This window comes from Monodelphis domestica, chromosome 6 (genome assembly GCF_027887165.1).
Source record: "Monodelphis domestica isolate mMonDom1 chromosome 6, mMonDom1.pri, whole genome shotgun sequence".
NCBI lineage: Eukaryota > Metazoa > Chordata > Mammalia > Didelphimorphia > Didelphidae > Monodelphis > Monodelphis domestica.
The window spans coordinates 185,389,739-185,411,067 of NC_077232.1; the positions used below are offsets into that span (position 1 = coordinate 185,389,739).

At 34.0% G+C, this 21,329-nt stretch overlaps 1 protein-coding gene across 1 annotated transcript in view; it reads right to left on the minus strand.

Annotated features, from left to right (window-relative positions):
- The window catches only part of LRBA (LPS responsive beige-like anchor protein), an 854,371-nt gene that overhangs the window by 584,976 nt on the left and 248,066 nt on the right, over positions 1 to 21,329 (minus strand). The window contains exons 24-30 of the mRNA XM_056803808.1: positions 15,852 to 16,036; positions 14,593 to 14,746; positions 14,031 to 14,211; positions 12,058 to 12,185; positions 11,512 to 11,619; positions 2,047 to 2,218; positions 1,202 to 1,652 (exon numbers count right to left, since the gene is read on the minus strand). Of these exons, the coding sequence (XP_056659786.1) occupies positions 1,202 to 1,652; positions 2,047 to 2,218; positions 11,512 to 11,619; positions 12,058 to 12,185; positions 14,031 to 14,211; positions 14,593 to 14,746; positions 15,852 to 16,036 (1,379 nt within the window). The remainder of the gene's footprint in view (positions 1 to 1,201; positions 1,653 to 2,046; positions 2,219 to 11,511; positions 11,620 to 12,057; positions 12,186 to 14,030; positions 14,212 to 14,592; positions 14,747 to 15,851; positions 16,037 to 21,329) is intronic.

Sequence of the window (21,329 nt, forward strand, 5' to 3'; positions counted from 1 at the left end):
ATGTCAACAGTGCCAGACAACTGATTAGAAGGAGACTATAGGGGTCTCTTTATTGGTATAGTATTCAGGACTCAGCTGCATTGCCCATGGGTGAATAGGTCATGGTCTCAGAACAAGTACTAGCATATCAGAGCATATGGCTGCAGAGGGAAGAGGACCCTAATTACAGTTCCTGAGTAGAAAAAGAGTGCTTTTCATCATTCACGGAACAGAGTGAAGCAAGAAGAGTAGTAAAAACAGCCTTCCTTAGATCATACCACTTTGGAAGAATTGAAAACTTGAAGACCCTCCAGAATTAGCTATGAAGGCAGCTATACCAAAAAAAAAAAAAATCTAAAGCTTAGGCTAATATCTTGCCCTACCCCAAGAGCTAAGCCCACCTTTAACAATTTTTAAGTTAAAAGTCAAAAAGTAGGTTGGGAAAACAAGCAAATAACAACCACAAAAAAAGATAAACCCTATAAAATTACTATGGTGGCTGGGAAGATCAAAATACAAACTCAGAAGACAATGAAGTCAAAACAGCTACATCCATGAATGAAAACATGAATTAGTCTCATGCCCCAAAAGAATTCCTGGATGACTTCAAAAAGGATTTTTTAAATCAAATAAGAGTAGAAGAAAAATTGGGGAAAAATGAGTGTGATGTAAGAAAATCATTTAAAAAAAAAGTCAACAACTTGGAAAAGGAGGCACAAAAAATACTAAAGAAAATGCCTTAAAAACATAATAGGTGAAATGATAAAAGAGGAACAACAATCCACTAAAGGAATGAACTATTTAAAAAGCAGGATTGGCAACATGGAAAAAAGAGTGTATAAAAATTTAATACACAAAATAATTTCTTAAATAGGAGAATTGGCCAAAGGGAAAAGTTGATATAAAAGCTCAATGAAAAAGATATTTCATTAAAAATCATAATTGGCAAGAGGAAACTAAAATTTCTATGAGAAATCAAGAAACAAAATCAAAAGAATTTTTAAATAAAGTTTGCCTTGGGTATACCACAAACTCTATTTTTATAGTTGTCTCTCAAGACTTATCTTTTTAAACCCAAGCAACACCCAAAAACCTTATGCTATAGAATCTCCCTATCTAAAAATTTATGTGTATAGATATGTCTAAATTCATTCTATATTTTCTTTGGTTCTCTTACACACTGTGAAAGGCAAACATGAAAGAAAATAATAATTTATAGTACCTGTCAAAGGATCGGAACTGCACAGGTTGCTCAACAGAAAGATCACTAAGAGTGCCAAGGCAGGCTGGTGGAAGAAAGGCAGGATCCACAGTTACTCCATCTGCTGGCATGTTAACCAAGCTTCTGAGAATGTCTTTCACATTAACATTTTTTGTAGCTGGGACAGAGGGTGCAGTCTTGGTATCTAACTCTCTGGGTCCATCATTTTTTCTGGCATCCTGAGATTTATTCACTTCTAAAGAGAGTGTGCACAGTACTTCACTGATGGCATCAGGACCCGCACTAACACACTGAGACCCTGCAGGAATAGCCTCGGCCATGTTACTTCCAACAGCTGAAGCTGATTCTTCCCCACCTCCATAATTTCTCTTTCCAACAGATGCCACATTTGCAAGGTCTTCCACTGTTGTTGGAGGTAATGGACTGCTGGCTTCTGTTGTGAATTCTAAATCTGATTCCAAAGAGAAAAGCAAGAAATGAAATTCATTGCTGATTGAAAGAAAAATGGCTATTAATAACCATGAAATAATGCATGAAACTTGTGAAATACGTGGGGGTAATCTTAGAAAGAAAATAAAGTGATGACTTATACAAAACATAATAAATTAGACGGCTTTAAAAATTATTACAAGAAAGAAAATAAGATGTTAAAAAAAATTTCATAGACCTACAAAGGCATTTAAAATGGCCATTCAACCAGTTTTTACTCACATTAAATCATAGTACATAAATATTCATTCCAATTTCATTAAAGACTCTATTCCCAGAAAGATTAGTATTGTTAATTTCAGTATACAATCTTATATATTATTTTCAGTGCCAAAGAATAGTGTATACAACTTTACCAGTTGATGTTACATCACCACTTTCATTGCCAGACTCTTTCAAAGATTCATCACTCTGAGGTTGCCGCATTTCATTCTGAGGTTCCAGAATGTCTCTGTACTTGGACACCATGAGAACAGAGACAAAGTATACCACAGCCAAAGCCAAGAATTGAGCTTGTTTGCTATCCTCCTGCAGGAGAATTGGGGAGGGGTATAAAAAGAACGAAAAGGGAAAAATAGGAAAGAAAGGAGTTGTTTTCATTATTACTGGATTTTAGTTATATTTTCACTTTAGTGTTTTATTTGTGAGTTGTTTTGAGTTTGTTTTGGGGTTTTTTTCTTGGATTAGCAATGAACTGAAGATTAAAAAAAACACTAAACATTTATTAAGAAAATATACTAAGTGCAAAAGATATAAAATCAAAGGCAAAAATCTCTCTCAAAGAGCTGATTTTACTGGGGGATATAACATTCATGGAAGGAAGCATAATGAGCATAATGGAAAAAGAACATTAAAAACTGGGGGAGTCATGAGAGGCTTCATGGTAGAGGTGGCACCTGAATTAAGCCCTGATGAAGGAGTTATGAGAGGAATGGATGAGCAAGGAATATATCCCAGATGCAGGGATCATCCTATGCAAAAGTAGAAGCAGAAAATAGAATGTCCACTTTGAGACTAGCCCAAAGGTCTGCTTTGGGCAAAATGTAGAATTTATAAAAGAGAATAGTATAAAAATAATGCTATAAAGTTACCCAGGAGACAGACTTTGGAAGACCTTAAATGTCAGGCAGTGGAATTTTAATCTTCCCCTGGAAAAATAGGTAGATACAGAAGATTAGGGAGCAAAGGCAAGATGTTGTTAGATCAATGACTCAGGAAATGTCTGAGGCCAAATTTGAACCCTGAAACTCCCATCTCAAAGGCCCAGTTCTCTATCTGCTGAGCAACATAGCTACCCCTCAAAGAGGGTTTTTTTGTTGTCTTTTATTTTTCTTCTACTATGTACTGGTTCTAAAGTAGAAGAGTGGTAAGGGCTTAGAAAATGTGGGTTAAATGACATACCCAGAGTCAAACAGCTAGGAACCCTAACATGAAGCTATAGAATGGCCTAAGTGGCTTAAATTTAAGACTTCTGGGACATTATGCAGTACTCTTCACATTACTCTACACTACTCTTTATTAATGAGATTTGCCAAAAATGAATAATGTAACCTGACAAGTAGAGTGTTGAATATTGATAATTGTTTTCAGGTAGTTCTCCATAATGAAAAAGAAAAATGGAAAAGCATTTATTAAACACCTGTTTCATGCCAAGCATTCTAATAATCACCGGGTATACATAGAGAAAAAAGACAGGCCCTACTTTCAAGGAATACACATTCTGAAAACATGTTGGAAATAATTAACTAATATTCTTGGCTGTCACTTACTGAGCTAAAAGTATTGGGCAAAAATTTTTAACTTCTTTTTGAATCCATCATGGAATTCCCCCCTTTGGGCTATCTAGTGAATCCTATGGATACCTTTGCAGAATAATACATTTAAATGCATAAAATAAAACATATAGGTTTACAAAGGAAACCAAATGTATTGAAATAGTCATCAAAATATTTTTAATAAGTTCATGGGAACTGATACAAAGTGAAATAATGCAAAACTAGGAGAACATTATACATAGTAACAGCAAAATTGTGGAATGATCAACTGGAAAAGAATTAGACACTCTGAGCAACACAATAATCCAGGACAATTCTGAAGGATTTATGTAAAAAAGAATGCTATCCACCTCCAGAGAAATGATGTAAAATGGTAGATGGCTACTTTAATGGTATTATGGAATCGTGCTTAGAATTTACAGATTTTCTTAGCCAAAAGCCTAAGATGTCAGCAAGATATTTTCCCTTCTTTTGGTGCCAAAAAAAAGTCTGTGTGATCCTTCATCCCACAATAATAGCTTTCAAGCAGGATAGTGTGATTAGGATCTCAAGAATATTACCACCCAGGTAGAATACAGCCAGTAGGAGGGAATGGAACATCACTTTATTGCTGATAAGTAGTTGGAAGAAGTATGGATTGTAAAAGAAGAGATTACTAGGCAGAAAGAAAATTCCACAAAAAGAATCCCAGGGATTCAAAATAAGAGTGCACAAAAGAACAGAGCCCAAGAGAAACTAAAGATAAGCAGAAAAAAGATCCACAATTGAAGTTCCAAGGATAAATGTAGTGAAACAGCCACAACTGGAGAAAAGAACTAAGTTGTAGCTCAGCCATGGTTCTCAGCAGACTACTCTCTCCAAGCGACTTATTCATAATTAGCTTGCTGGCCTTCTTTGTCATGCAATGTTTACACAGGTTTTTTACTGTCTATTTGCCCTGAATGATTGGTTAATTTTTAATATTAATCTGAGGTGCAATATTAATATTTATCTAAGTTACAGTTACAACTTCAAAAACCAGTTCATTTGCTACCTCCTTCACCATAACCAACAGTACCATCAATGATGATGTTAAAACACTTTTAACATTAAATACTAGGGACAATAGATTGAGAGTTAGGCCTAGAGGCAGGAGATCCTGGGTTCATATTGTAACATATTTACTTTTAGCAATATCTGACTCTGATATTTTCTAGCTATATGACCTTAGGCAAGTCACTTAACCCCCACTGCCTGGTACCAATTGCTCTTCTTTCTGCCTTGAAGCTATACATGTTATTATTTTTTAAATAAAAGTTGAGGGTTAAAAAAAAACATTTAATGCACTAGCATTCATTTGGCAATCAGTGTGGCCGATCTTATGTTGCTATTCATCTTTATAAATGTCTTATCTACCAAAATAAATTATAAATTCCCAGAGGAATGTTTGATGTGCAGATCCTTAGGCTATCAAGAACCGTATGGTTCTTGCCTCAGGATCTGCACATCAAACATCATCCTCAGCTTCCTCCAAAAACTAGGGGCCAACCACTATATAGCAAGCCTTAAACCTGGCCTCCATGCCACTTGCAGCCACATTTACATACTGCTATTCTGAATGTACCTTCTTATCTCCTTTCCAGCTCCCTTTTATGTGTCTTATCCTTTCTTATATTTCTCTCCCCAGAATTTGAAAAAAATGATAAGCACATAATAAAGAATGCTCAATCTATCTAAATAAGCATTAGGGTTTTTTGTTGTTATTGTTGAAGATGCTTAGCACAATAAACAAAAACAAAACATTCTTTCTGGAATAAAATAACGAAGACACTTGTGACTTGTTAATAAAAAAGATTCTATGAGAACAGCCAGGAGTCTCAGTGAATAGAGAACCAGACCTAAAGACAGGAGGTCTTGGGTTCAAATCTAGCCTCAGATAATTGCTAGCTGTGTAACCTGTGGCAAGTTACCTAACTCCCACTACATAGCCCTTATTTCTCCTCTGCCTTACCTAGAACTTATATAAGTCAAAAGTTAAGAAATTTTTTAAAAGAATTCTTTGATAAGTCCCAAAAATTAATGTAGGACTTAGATCAAAAAATAAAAATATGAGCAAGGAAAAGAAAGTTAAACATACAAAATTGGGGAGGGTAATTTAAAAAAGAACATTTACACCTGAAATATAGGTCAAAGATAGATTGTAGATATGTTTTGATAAAATATCTAAATACAATGCTAAATCAGGAAAATGATACAGATTTGATATATAGGGAAACAGTAATGACTTTGTGTTTACCACATGCGGCAAGTGAATACACAGAAATTAAAACTCCCCTAGATCCTGTCATAATAGAGAGGAGACTAACTCAGCTGAGGCAGACTTAAAGAAACAGGATGAAAGGGTAAAACCAAATTGTCCCAATAAAATATAGCCAGATGAATGTAGGTGTGGCATTTGAATAGTAAAGGAAGAGGAAAGAAGAGAGGACTCAGGAAAGGACAAAGTAAAATAAGTAAATATCAGATACTGAGAAGAAAAAAAGAAGAGAAATCACAATCTAAAATCTGAAGACAAAAAAAGAAAATAGATAAGAGAGCACCTGGAGAAGAAAATATAAAGTAAATTTTTAAAAAAGGAACGTTTTACCAGAAATTCAAAGGCCAGGAAAAAAAATTTTAAGGTCTTAGAATTAATAGAGAACAAGACAATTAAGGAGAAAAAAAGACGAATCAATGGTGATAGAAAAAGAGAGTTCAAAAAGAGATAAGAACAGCTCATTGATGATATAAATGTAGTGAAATCACATACACACAAGCAAAATGTGTGTGTGTGTGTGTGTGTGAGTGTGTGTTTATAGCATAGGGCTGCATTTGACTAGCAAGGTAAGAGCAATGAAGTTCACAGAAAAGGAAAAGGAAATTGAATTTCGGTACCCAAGAAAAAGGCCATATATGGAAAATAAAATTTATTGTGCATGAAGGTCAATGGGGGTAAAAGCCATGAAGAGGTAAGATTTCTGCTTAATGCACATAATGTAGAAGCTCAAAAGATATATGAGACCCGGGGTAGGGGGTGTTTGATTATGAATGTGAATTAGGGAAGGGAAGATCAAATTTGTGAATGTTCTACCCTACCCACATGTGTGCACATGCACAAACACACAAATAGAAATAAGAAATAGAAAAGTTTCCTAAAGGTAGAAGTTCATTTCCTTTATATAACATAAAAAGTGAAATGATAAAAAGATTTTACCTTTGTTTCTATTAAAAATGGAAATGGCCAAATATAACTGAAATACAAATTTATTTTAATACCTAGACTCTGTCTCCAAAAAGAAATAGTGTAAATTTTTTCTCACTGTGGGCAGGGAAAGGGACAGACCCATCATTTTATTGGTCTAGAGAACTTCCTCTACCAATGTTGGTCAGCATCTTCTCTACAACTTATAAAAGAAATTAATTCAAACATAGAAGGAAAAGAGAAATTCTCCAACATAAAAGTATTCAAAGCATATGAGCATAATTTTCAAGCAAAGAAATCTAACATAAGATATGAAATAATGCTCAAAAATCATTAATATAAGAAAATTTCAACTAACTCTTGGGAAGGGTGAATCAAACTCTCTTTGCCTAACAAATCAGCAACTTTTAATTTAATCAATCAAAAACTTAAGTGCCCGTCTACTTGGAACCTTACCAGTCACTAAGTATGAGAGTTCACAAGTCACTTGCTAGAGTAGGTGACAACTCCAGAGGCCACCCACTGCCCCTCCTCCTCAACCTCCCCCACCACCACCAGCAGTACTAGGCAAAATGAAAGATTACAATTGGTTCCCATAAAGTGGGGAAGGGACAGGAAGGGACATGGAATAAAAGGACTAAAAATAGTCCTGAATTTCCTGTCCAAGGAACTTCTCCTTGAGTCTTCTTCTTTGGAGTTCTTCATTGAGCTCCTTGGATCTTCTCTTTTGGACTTCTTTGGAGGATGGCTCCTTTGGGCTTTTGAACTTCGACTTCAACTTGGAGCTTTGGGCCTTTCTACTGGAGTTTTTAGCTTCAGGACTTTGACTTTTGGTTTTGGAGCATCTCAGATTTGGGGACGTTTTTGTTGGGTTCACTGCTGCCTTAGTGATCTTAGCTCATGAGGTTAATCTGCCTGCACTGGAACCTTGCCTGGATCCTGCATCCTGCCTGGCTTGCTGGTGAGTGCCTAAGATTCCCACAGAGATTGGAACTCTCTTGGGGAGCATTGGGAAAGCTTCATTTCACAGGATCAGCATTTAGGGTAGGCTAGGCAGTCTCCTTACCTCTTTCCCTTCCACATTTCCCTCATTTTACTAATATTCCAATTAAACAAAATTGTTAAAAGCTGATAATAGTTTTTCTGACTTAAGGGATAATAATCAACAACAACTTTTTATAACTATCTTATTTAGTTAAAATCCCAATTTAACTATTATACCCTTTAGTTCCACCTGTAACCATAAGATTAGCACAGATTGGGGGCAGCTGGGTGGCTCAATGGATTAAGAGCCAGACCTAGAGATGGGAGATCCTATATTCAAATCTGACCACAGACACTTCCTAGCTGTGTGTCCCTGGGCAAGTCATTTAACCCCTATTGCCTAGCCCTTACCACTCTTACCAATACACAGTATTGATTCCAAAACAGAAGGTAAGAGTTAAAAAAAAAAAGATTAGCACAGATGCCCAAAAGAAGGGGTAATAAGAAATCGAAAAATTTACATGAAATAGAGTAAAAACTAGGAGAATAGTTTATACAATGCTTACAATAACACAAAGGAAAACAACTTTGAAAGACATTAAAAACTCTGATCAATGAAATGACTAATCATGGATAAAAATAAAGAAAAAAAAACAAATCATTTTTACCCTCTTCTTGGCAGAGAAATATGAAGAAGAGGTAGCAAAGGAGATAAACCTTTTCGAGGATGACCAATGCATGAATGTTTTCCTGACTGTATTTTATTGTTAAAAAGATCATGTTAAAAAGACACACACTGGCAAACAGAGCAGTATTGTTACCATCATGTTAAATATAATACATAAATTTAATTATTTTAGAGGAAATAGAATTATACATTCTATAATGTATTAGGAATTCAGTTTCATGTACACATCTTAAGATGAAAGCATACAATTTTTACTTTATAGTTTATATGGGTTTTTATTTCAGGGTTTTGGCATTCTGTGAGAATTCTCTTACAAAAATAAAAAAAAAATGGAAATATATTTTGCATGACATATATGAATGACATATTGAATGGCAGAGTATTTTGAACATGATCCTGAAGGCAAAAGGGAGACACTGGAATAATAGAGGAATTATACAGCCCAACCGAAGCTTTAGGAAAATCACTTTGGGAACTGAACATGGAAACTTTTAAAATATGAAGAAAGCTTTCTATTTTTTGTTATTTTCAGGGTAATGGTCATTCTTTTTGGTAGGGAAAATAGAAGCAAAGTAAATTATTACAGTCACACAAATTAAGTATTTGCAATTAATAAATGCAAAGCAGAGTTTGAATGTATAGCAACTGATGCAGATAATACTAATTACCAGAGACTGAAAAATGACTTTATGTAGAAGGTCATACTTATACTATACTTAAAAGACAACTAGTTATTGTATATGGTAGAATTGAAAAGAGATTACATTCTAGATAAGAGCACCATTTGTACATATGCAGAGAGCCAGAAGATAGAATGTTTTATTTAGGGAAATAACTGGAAGTCTCATTTCACTTGAATGGTGACTATATGAAGGGACATAATATGAAGCAAGATATGGATGTTTAAGTGGGAGCTATTTTGTGAAGGGTCTTAATGTCAGGCCAAGCATTTTCAAATTTATTTTTGTGGCAAAATGGAACCTTTGAATATTTTTGAATTGAGGAGTGCCATGGTCAGAGCTTTTTTATTTTATTTTTTTAAACAATATAAATATGACACTTGAGTGGAAAATTGATTAAAAACATTTTATTTTTCATTATTACTTATTATAATAAGTATTTGAATCAATATTCAAGGAAAGCGTGGGGAAAGTAAGAAAGCCCCTATTTGTCCAGAATGAATTTAAGTCACCTGACCCCCATGAACTCAGGTAATGAAAAAACTGGCAGGTGTGATAAATAAATATATTAAAGACATATGTTGATATTAAATGGTAAAGACTGGAGAAGGCCAAATGTCCCACTGTTGTTTACAAAAAAAAAAGGAAAAAAGAAATTTTAGACTATAGGCCAATCCAATCAGTTAGACCTTGATTCCTGTGAAATTTCTAGAAAGGATGTTAAAAAGATAGGTTGTAAAAATCTAGAAAGGAAAATAACACCATAGGCAAAAAAATTTTTTTTAACCCAAAAATGGGCATATGACTTGGAAATTAAAGGTGAAATTACAAATAAATTAGAAACGCAAATTAGAAACTGCTTATTAGACCTAGGGATAGAAGAATTCATAACTAAATAAGAAATGGAGAGGAACATAGAAGGTAAAATGGCAATGTTGATTCAATATAACTAAAATATTGTTTTATTAAAAAAACAAATTAGCTAAAATTAGAAGTGAAGCAGGTAAATGGGAAAAAATATCTCTCTGATTTAGAATCTCATTGCTAAGATATATAGGGAATAGATTCAAAACCATAACAGAAAAACTACCCAAATAAAAAATGGTCACGGGTTATGAACAGGCAATTTTCAGAGGAGAAAAAAATCAAAGCTATCAATAGCTATTTCAAAATTACTAATTACTAACTGGAGAAATACAAATTAAAAGAACTCAACACTACAACTTATTCCCATCATATTGACAAAGTTAACAAAGAAAAAAAAAGAAAATGACAAATGCTGTTGGGGCTCTTGAGAAAACAGGTAAATTAAATGCAATCATGGTAGAACAGTAATGGTCCAGTTATTCTGGAAAAAAAGTCAGAACTATGCCTCAAAAGTTATTAAACTGGGCATACTGAGCTAGCAGTACTGCTACTAAGTCTTTCCTCTCTAAAGACTTCAAAGAAAGGGCAAAAAGAACTATATATACAAAAATATTTCTATCAGTGTTTCTGCAGTAGCAAAGAATTAAAAACTGGGAAATGCCTATTAACTGAGGGATGATGTTTCTGTCGCTCTTAGGTCTATTGTGCATATTTTTCCTGTTTTCTGTTCCATTAAAATTGGTTCAGATCTCTTGTCCTAGTTTTCATCAGAAAGAGGAAATTTTCAGAATTGGGGAAAGAAAGATGGGGAATGGCAAAAGGGACTCCAGGAATCTATTCCAGGTAACAGTTTGTACAACATTGTTTTGGGAAAGAGGAGATTTATTTATGGAAGATAAAAAAAAATGAATGTAGGTATAGCTTTATCAGCTTAATTTTGCCCAGATATAAAAATAACCAGACAATTTTTAGTCAACTAGAAGGTTATTTAAGAGCAACAAAAACATTTTGATTTTAAAACTACCCAACAGGGGGCAGCTCAGTGGCTCAGTGGACTGAGAGTCAAGCACAGAAACAGGAGGTCCTGGGTTCAAATTTAGCCTTAGATACTTCCTAGCTGTGTGACACTGGGCAAGTCATTTAACCCCCATTGCCTAGCCCTTACCACTCTTCTGCCTTGGAACCAATAAATAGTATTGATTCCAAGATAGAAAGTAAGAATTTTTTTAAAAAGTAAAAAAATAAATAAATAAAGTAAATAAAACTGACCAATGAATAGCAACACTTCATTCTGTGTCTTCTTGATGGCTTTAGTTTGTTGGTATGTCTTTGAAGGAAAAAAAACAAAAACAAACCCTATTTCCAAAAGAACTCTATAGTGTTCCTAAGTAGATCAGTCAGTCCACTAATCTTTCTTTAGTGTCATACTGAACACTGTGTAAAGTTTTACATGTAATTCTCTAAAACAGTTGCCCAGTTATTTGCTTTCTAAAAACTTGTTTTTAAGGACTTGGTAAGGTTCACGGTATTTCTTAACATAAAGGTAGATTTCAGGTATCAAGGGTAAATTGTAAGTTAACAAAACAGAAAAAGGAAGTATGACATACTATGTCTCTGAAGACAACTGCCCTAAGCCGGTTAATATCCATGTCTTGCAGAAGTCTATCAAGGTCTCTCACTGGAGATATGCCACCAGTTACAATATCCACTGGACTCTAATTAGGAAAGAAAATCACAGAAATGTTAAAAAATAAATCGATCTAAGAATAACAAAAGTAGTATACAAAATATGGTCATCATAAGTTGCTTTGCTTCCACTTGGAAAAAGAAAAAAACTCAAAATAACACCCGAACATGTTAAGTTGTTGAACAACCAGTCTACTAAGGGAAGTGATAGAGCAATAAAGGTAAGTATGATATCAAAAGAAAGGAGCACTCTAGAAATCATAAAAGCAAACATTCAGGAAAGCAAAAAAAGCTAGGTAGCAACAAAATTTACCTTTACGAAAATATAAATGCTTACTCTAAGGCTTATAAATTAATAACTTTAGCAAGTCCAACATTTGTCTGACTATAATTTTCACTGATAAAAAAATTAATCATGGAATAACAACATGTATGTTCATTTAAAATACATTATTCTATATGCTTGCCTTTGCTGCAGACTTTCCAGTGGTTGTCAAACTATGCATCATTCTATGTCCTTTTGCTGGGTCTCTACTAGGTATTAGTTGTGAATGCTGCTGACATTCTAAACAATTTCTTACTGCCACCGCACAAACTATTTAAAAAAATAAAAGATAGATATGGGTAGAGATAAACAAGATATAATGTGTATTCAGGGAAAAAATAATTACCTAGAATAATCTTCATTAATCAAAGCATAATATGTATAGTATATTTAAATACAAATAAACTATTTTAATTTGACTATTATGTATATTATAATATATAATAGAAGTAATGGATCAGACTACTTTCAATAAAAATTTTTAAAAGATAGATAAGTTATTATTAGTTGAAACTCTTACCTTGGCTGCTATGTTGGTATCTAAATCAGAAACTAAATGAAAAGTTATCTCACAAATCCCATCCCTCATAATCCATAAAAACTAACATTGAATATGAGAAACATGAAAGTAAAAAAGAAGTTGCACAGAAAATTGTCTGAACCAGGCAGGCCAGGAAAAGGAGGTAAAATAATGTAAACACTTTACATTTATGTTAAGCTTCACTTTTGTAGAGGGCTTTTATATTATTTCATCCCACCAACTATTATCAATTGGGCACTGATCTATCCATAATAAAAATAACTCATACTAAAGTCTAAATGACCTATCTATAAGACAGATAACAGCTCTCATTAATATACAGTTTTACATTTTACAGGGCACTTTCTTCACAACTCTGGTGAGGTTTTCCTATATGATCCCTATTTTTATCTGGAAAAGAGGAAGAGCAATGAGAGAACAACTGTCTCAAAAAGCCAAAACACCCTGCCAAAGGGTCATGTTAAAGTTAGTAGAAGCAAACCCACATACTTTGACTATAAGCACAGTGCAATGTCCACTACATCACTGTGGCTCTTTATCAGAACAAACAATTTTGTTCTGGAGGAATTCAGTTTTTGCATACAGTGACAAACAATAAAGGAAGTAAAGCAGTTTTCCATTTCCTCCTATAAAAGCACAGTAAGTCCTCTATATAAGAAAGAAAGGTAAGGGAAAAGATTTCATAAACTGTGTTACGGCTCAATGATAATTCTTTTCAATACTTTATTCCCTACTGGATTTCTAGGAGTAATGGTAGACACAAAGTAGACAACTCAATAAACCTTCAAAGTTAGAAGACTTGATGGAGATGCTAAATGCACCTTTTAAAACAAAAATAATACTAATAGTAACAAAATCAAACATCTTTATAAAACTTACTATGTGCCAGTCATTGTGCATTTTTACAATTCATATACACTCCTAGGAAGCTAATTATTAATCAATGAGCTAGTCAACTAAAAAATCAAAATGCAAGCTTTCTTTAATTCAATAATTTTACATTAACAGAATTTTTGTAATTCTTTCTCTAAAAACATACATTTCAAAATGAAATTTAGGCTTTTTCCTAACCCACATCTTTTCATTCCTTATCAAAATATTTTTGTTCTAGAAACAGAGTGAATCCAAGAAATAAACTATTATTTAAGCCTTCTATAAGTCAGAAAAATATTCTCACTGTTCTATACATAGTCAGTAGAAACAGAGAAGTCTAGCTTCTAAAGAAATGGAATATCATTACTTGAAAACATATGTACACAAAGGAAGTTATAAAGAATCTTCATTTTTAATAAATGGTTAAGCATTCCTCATAATTAGTATATTTGTGACCTCACTACAAGCACTAGATGACACTTAAGAACAATAATGTTGGTCTTCAGTCTTAGCTAAGAACCTGTTTTGATTATTTCTTTACTCTCAAATATTTGGGAATAAAAATATCACAATGTATGCTTTTAGATTTTTTACTTAAGGGATGCATTTAAAATGCATTCATTAAATGCTTCCTTATATGCTACCAAGCACTAGGCTTTCTCTGGAAATAAAAAGAAAAGGAATTAAGGTTTCATACTTACCCAACCTGAGGCACTGTCTCAAAATTCCTCCAGATGACATATTTTTCTCAGCTTCAATTTCCGTAAAGCCAAGAGAACTTGCAAAAATTAACACATCAACAAGGCTAATTAACCTCTGCAAAAATGTCACAGAGGTCTCTATTGTAAGGCCTTGAGTTGGTTCAATATTCTCCAACTCATGCTGCAAAAGAAGTGAAGTTCAACATTACAGAATGTCAAGTATCAGGAGGAAGAATTTAGTTTTTATAAGAATACTGAACAATTTCTAAATTTCACAAAAATCCAAGTTCATAAAAAATATAACACTAGCCTGTTTGTTCTCACATTATTATGTTATTTATTGTAAGTAATTAAACTGAAAAAGCTACACTTTTTATACACAGATTAGATGACGGCAACCTTTCAAAAGCAGCAAAATACTTGTGCATAATTGAATTACGGTTTTGATAGTATATAAAAAACACACTGCTTAACTTTTAATTTCTAAGACTTCATTTTTCGCAAATAAGGATGTATAAAAAATGAATATTCACCAATTTCAAGTAATACTGAAAGAACTTACAGTTGCAGATGTAGCAGCTGAAAGCAATGGCAATATACCTCCACAAGACATGACCATATTGTCCATTACTTGAGAGATGAGATGAATTGTGTTATGTACAAAGATGACATTATCGCTACTATTCACGAAGTCCATAACTGTCTTTGTTGAATGGCTGACAAAAGAAAAAATATGTTTACTGATAAATCTAAGGAATGGGAATCACCATTTGCCTACTTGAGGGAAGGGATAATAAGGGAGAGCTTACTATATTGAAAGCATAGGAATGATGATGATGTAACAAGACATCTTATACTTTTGAACTTAATTTAGAAGAGATTTCTAATCGGAGATTATTTGTGACACTTCTTTTTATAAATATTAATGATATTAACCAGACAGATAATATGCAAAGTAGAATCAAAATTAGACTTTGGGAAGATTTATGAACTGATGGAAAGTGAAGTAGACAGAGCCAGGAAAATGATATACAAAATTACAACAACACTATGAAGGGTAAAAAAGGGGGGAAAAGTTGATGCTACATTGACAAAAAGGTGAGGACTAGAAAAGAGTACCAAAAAATGCACCTCTCACCCTTCTTTGAGGATATAATGTACTCTGAATTGTGAATACTGTATAAAATGCCAGGCTTAGTTGATTTGTAGGTTGCTTTTGCTGAACTGTTACCCTTTCTCCCTAATCCCTTTCTTTTTAATTTTGTTATAAAATATAGATTACTACATAAAGAAAGAGAAAGGAATAGATTTGGAAATGAAGATATAAAAAAAGAAACAGCAGTAAGAAATTTTAAAATCATTCAAACTATTTAAAATTTAAAATTCCATTAACTTCTAAACATTATCACAGAAAATGACAGAAATAGGTAATCTACTGCCACAAATATGATACATAAGCAAATAAAATAGGAGTGAGCAATGACCAGAAAATTTCTTCAGTTCACATTGATTTTAATATACAAAACACATTAATATTATACATTCATATGTATAATACAAGGGACAAGTATAATGTTCTCAGAGGCCAAAGATTTTATAACCATATCATTACATACTATACATACAAGGCAACTAAAGACTTGCAATCTAAAATAAAAATTCATATCTACATTAGTGCCTGTTAATATTGATTGTATTTTATTAGTAACTTATATTTATTATTAATATGCTAGATAACATAAAATTTCAGATATGCAACATGCTCATTTTTAACAAAAAACCATTTATGCACATCTTCTAAAACAGATCCAATTAACAAACCTTCTCCACATCTGTATATCTGTTTCTATGGAAAACAACAAGTCTGTGAGTAAACGCTGGTGCATTTGGGACCACTTGAATTCCGGAATACGAAACATAGTTGATCTGGAATCTCTTCTTTGTTCATTGCTTGGGGTTATAGCTTGGGGTGTCTCTTGTCCTATTTGTTCCTGTTGTCTTGATATCTAAGTAGAGAAAATCCTTCATAAAAATTAACCCATCTTCAGAGTAGATATCAGCAAAATAAATAACAGGGCATGCACAAAAGGATAAGAAATCAGTGGCTACTGTGCAATCCACAGTCTCATAGGTATGGTCATTAAACCGTAGATAGGTATTATATAGCAACAAAGCTATTTTCTAGGAAAACAAAAAAGTTAACTTTATAATCATGTGGAAGTTTCCATATACTATCAATTAGTGACAACTAATTCACTTGCAATTATTTTATCTTCAGTTTGAGAAAATAATAAAACGAGTGCATACATTTTATCCTTATCACTGTAAACCTTAAAATTTCTTAGACTTATAAATGTTGGAAATTTCACCATTGGGAAATTTCATACTTGAAGAATTTCCTACTGATAGTGGGAACTCTATTGGAATGTGAACCCCATTGTCATGGGAGGTTCCTTCTCCTCCCTACTTAAGATTACTTTAGGACAGAAACCTTTTGCTGAATAATGGAAAGGGCTTTGACCTATGCTTAAGCATAGAACAGGAAGTTCTTTGAGTCATGATTGATTTTAGAATTGATACAATAGAGATACTTGGAATGACAGAACCAGGTCTTGGAACTTCCAATCTCCACCCTGCTCAGGGTAACAGGATTTAGGAAGGGCTGCAGCAAAGGATCAAGATTTAATTATTTGAGAATATGACCTTCAACAGACATGTGCAAAGCCACAGACCTCTGGGCGGTCCTGGGTTAAGCTAGAGCCACCATTGGCACAGGGAAGACATGGACAGTGATTGGTAGATGTGAGAACTGAGGGGAGGGAACTTGGATGGTTTCCTTAAAGATAGCAGGGTCTGAGGACTGAAGGAGGTTGGAGAGGTTTTGCTCTGAGAGGTTGTGCTAGGAGAAGCTTGCTCTGAAGGAAGCTGGAGGTGGAGGCCCCTGAGGCTGTTTCTCCATTTTGGTCACGTGAGTGATAGGGACTGATCTCTTTTCTTTGCCTCAGCTATCTAAGGGCTTGGGCCTTTTGGCCCAACCTAAACAGAGGGGGTATTTAAGCCCTATTCCCTTTTCTCTCTCTCTCTCTCTCTCTCTCTCTCTCTCTCTCTCTCTCTCTCTCTCTCTCTCTCTCTCTCTCATACCTTTCTTCCTCCTGTTTGTAATTAAACTCCATAAAAGGTTGACTGCTGACTTGAGTTTTCATTAAGGAATTACATAGCTGAATTCCTTGGCGACCTTAAATTAATATATATCAGTCTTTTAAAGTGATTTCCTTGTCACATCACCACATAGGTAATACTGTTAGTTGTAAATTGAGACATAGTAGCTTTTATCTCTGTTTGTTATTATTATTATTAAAGGGCGTTGGTTGCCAGTAGGATTTGAGCTGAGGCTGTGTGTAGTGTTGGACCTAGCTAAAAATGGCCTTGTAAAACTACTTAGAGACAGTCTTAACAACACTTATTTAAGAAGTATTGAAAGGGTAATTCCCTAATCTAAAAGGGGGATCTTAACTTTACCAACTCCTTCTAGTTCTTGATAATTTTCTTCATGTTCAAGTTTCCCTTAGCCTCCTTAACACTTCTTTCTATTCTAATTTCTAGGATCTATTCTAAATACACTCTGCTAATTAATAATCCTCTTAGTTATAATTAAGTTTTTACTGCCTCTGTAAATTTCTTCAAGCTTTGAATTAGTTTGATAGTTCTTTCTCTGCCAACTGCCACTCTTCAGGTTGAGGTTAGGTTTCTGGGCCTAAGACATGCCTAAAAAATGGCCTACCTCTGTCTGCAGCCACACACAGGAAACACACTCTCTCTTTCTTCTTTCTGTGGATTTTCTCCACAACCTTATTCCCGACACTCCAACCTACTTCCTCCTTCAACTGTCATTCGGTTTTCCAGTTTCTGAGTCAATCCACTAGCTTCCTCCCAAGGCAAACACACCTCCAGGAGTCAGTTGGCAGTAGGATCCCAACAGACTTAAAACTCCCCAAGATTCCCTGCAAGGATCCTTTCCAAGATTCTAACTGACCTTAAAGGTAATCTGACCCTAATCACCCCAAAATGCTTAATTTATTCTCAATAATACCATGGGGAAGATGGTATAACCTACAGGTTGGATGGAAGGAAAATCTAATATAAGCTTTAAAAAAGGAGAAAAAAAAATAAATAGAATGGCATCAACAAAAAATATAATGGCACTCGAGGAACCAGTGGCAGAATAATTTTAACTGGGTAGAGGAAGGGAAATGATGTACAAAATGTATACAAAAATCTGAAAGCACAATAAAGAAGTAGCTCTGTAGGAAAGGAATACTCCTACAATGAAATGCAATATGCTACAGAGTAAAAACTATTTAACAGGACAGCAAATACTGATTATATGATCAAAAGAAAGATTTTTTTTGTTAAAAATTATTTGGGGAGCTTCTAAAGTACATGTCCTGGTTGGTTGCACTCAGAAATATAAATGTTCTTATAATGTAAAGAGAAAGAAGAAAAGGTCAAGTGAACATATTTAGGACAGAAGAAATAAAAATGAAGAGACATATCACAGGGATTGCTCAAAATAAAGAATTAAAGGAGTATCCTCTAAAAAAAACAAACATGTATTATAACTGAGGTCATACACTGGAAGGCTCAGAACAAATGACACTATGTTCTCCCCTTTCTCTACTTCCTCTAAATTTTAATAATTATCAGAGGAAGGTGGAGAAGTAAGAGAATTGAAATTTTAGAAAAAGGAAGCCTGAAATCTACAGGATGAGTGGAAGGTGAAACAAGAGGGAAGCACTTCTGCAAAACAGTCTCTATTAGCTTCCTACTCCTATGCTTGTTTATATTTAAATCCCTTGGGTACTTAAAAAAAAAATTTAAACACCAGATAGTAATAGCATCTCATTCTAGTCAAGTTATTTCTTCCATAGCCAGTCATATTCTATCAACAAAAGCATGTCAGTCTCCAAAATTCGTATCTTGGAGCAATTTTATCAAACCGGTATGCTTTAAAGGCTACACTTAATTAAAACCATATTCTTATTTCTAATGTTAATATCTTGTATAATTATTTATAAGCATTGTGATAATAACATCTTCCATTTAGAGTTTTCAAAGAATTTTCATTTATATCATCTCATTTGAACCTAAAATTAACTTCTGTGGGATCACGGAATCATAGACATAAAGCTAAGAAAGAACTTGTACAGTATCTAATTGAAAACCCTCCCTTTACAGATGAGATCCTGAGGATCAGGAAGATTAGGTGATTTGCCCAAGCTCACAGAGGTGATATCCTAGAGCAGGAATCCAACCCTGAATCCTCTTACTCTCAATGCAACATTCCTCACACTGTATCATGCTGCCTATCAAATAAACAGGGCAGATATTATTATCCCATTTAAATTCAACCAACATTTTACAGATAAGAATACTAGGGCTCTGTGGAATTACCTGCATTGTTCAAAGTGACACTGCTAAGAAAAGAGAATCTAGATTTAAAACAATTTCCTTTTATTCCTATTAAGCTATTTCCTCTATACTATTCTCTCCCCCATTACAGTCAAACCAAAGATTTCATAATCAGAGATACTCTGGGGATACAACATATACATATACAATTCCATTATACAAATGGAAATTTTTCAAGGAGTTTTAGATTTCCTTCCATAGAAAATATTTTTAAAATCATTTGGATAATTAATTTCCTCATGAAATGTCAAGACAAATAATGTTAGTGTTACTAGAAGATTGTTCTCACTTTAAGGACAAATTCCATAGTAGGAAAGAAAGACATCCCACTCTCCAAATCCCCCAGAGTTACCAAGAACTCGCAGAGAAGAAAGCAGTCATATGCCTCTGAGGACAAAAGATGGTCAATAAAAGTTAGAGAAGTGAGCCTAGAAAGGTTACTACATGGGAGGAAAACATCTGGAATAAGTGTTGGTCCTTTCACATTTTCAAGGTTCCTTTGGAGGATTTCTCTACTCAGGATTTTCTTTATTGGGTACACTAGTTTTTGAAAAACACTAAAGGAAAAAAAATTCTTTTGTTTCAGATTGCAATTCTACATTAGTCCTTTTTCTAGTGTATATCCTTATAAGCCAGGCCAATTTCTTTGAGATGATTTTTATTTCTTTCAATGCTTAAGTACTAATAACTGTTATACTATACACTTACATGTACTGAGGTTGATAAAGGAAGTATAATTTTTATGTTCCTGTAATATTGGTTCCTAGTAATTCACACCACACTAGTTCACAAATGTTTATTTTTATTCTATCCATTTTAAGCATGCCTTATTTGTTACATGATTCTAGACAAGTTTATGTGAGATCCTTATTCCTACAAGTCCATAACAAAGGACTTTTTTGCTGGCTGCCTAAAAACCTTAAGCAATTAACACCAAAGGTTTCAGTACTTTGGGAAGCCCCATACATAATCGCATACTGTTGTTACTTTTGGATGAGCTTAGAATTCCATGAGGATTGCCCTTGGTTGGATCCATTTGGAAACTTTGAGGGTGCTCTTTGGTATGAAAGAAATTTTGCAAAGGTGCCAAAGGACACCTGACCTATTGTACAGAGATCGCTTTACAGTTTCTAAAAGGTCACCTAAAAACTTTGTCCAGAATCCAGCTGGATCGCTCTATACATTGAAGCAATCATAGAAAACTTTTCAGTTTGGTTTTTTCATCTTAAGGGAAGTATATTATTCTAGTTGACCCCAGTAACTTAGACCCTGTAGGGAGAATGCCATAGGCTCTGCAAGCTCTGAAGGGATCATGATTTCCTTTATGAGATGAAAGGTTTGATTTTCTTATCCTTATGAGAGGGCAGGGTTAGGGAAGGCATATTGCAAACATCAAAAGAAATGCCTGGAAATTCATGAGAACTCTGTAAGATTATATTTGCATGTTAAATTTTATCAACATGTATTTATAAGAGTAAAATGACATTCATTCACAACGTACTTCTAAACTATGTTACTATGTATATTTTTCTGAAATTCTCCTGAACAGGATAATGCTAAGTCAGAAAAACTATACTAGATGTGTTGAAGACAGAAAATGCCATTCATAAATTCTGGGAAGAGTATAGTAATGTCCCAATCCCATAATCCCTCAGGATTACCATTAGAACTCTGAGGGTAGCACTGGTCAGCCAACCTCTAGGAAATCGTCCCTAGAGGACTGGTTTAGTCAGCTTGCTAGGAGTGAGAAGAATTAAGCCCATACTTTACACTTGACTATATAAACTGCACTATTGTATTTTAAATGTTTAAATTGTTAAATGCTGATTC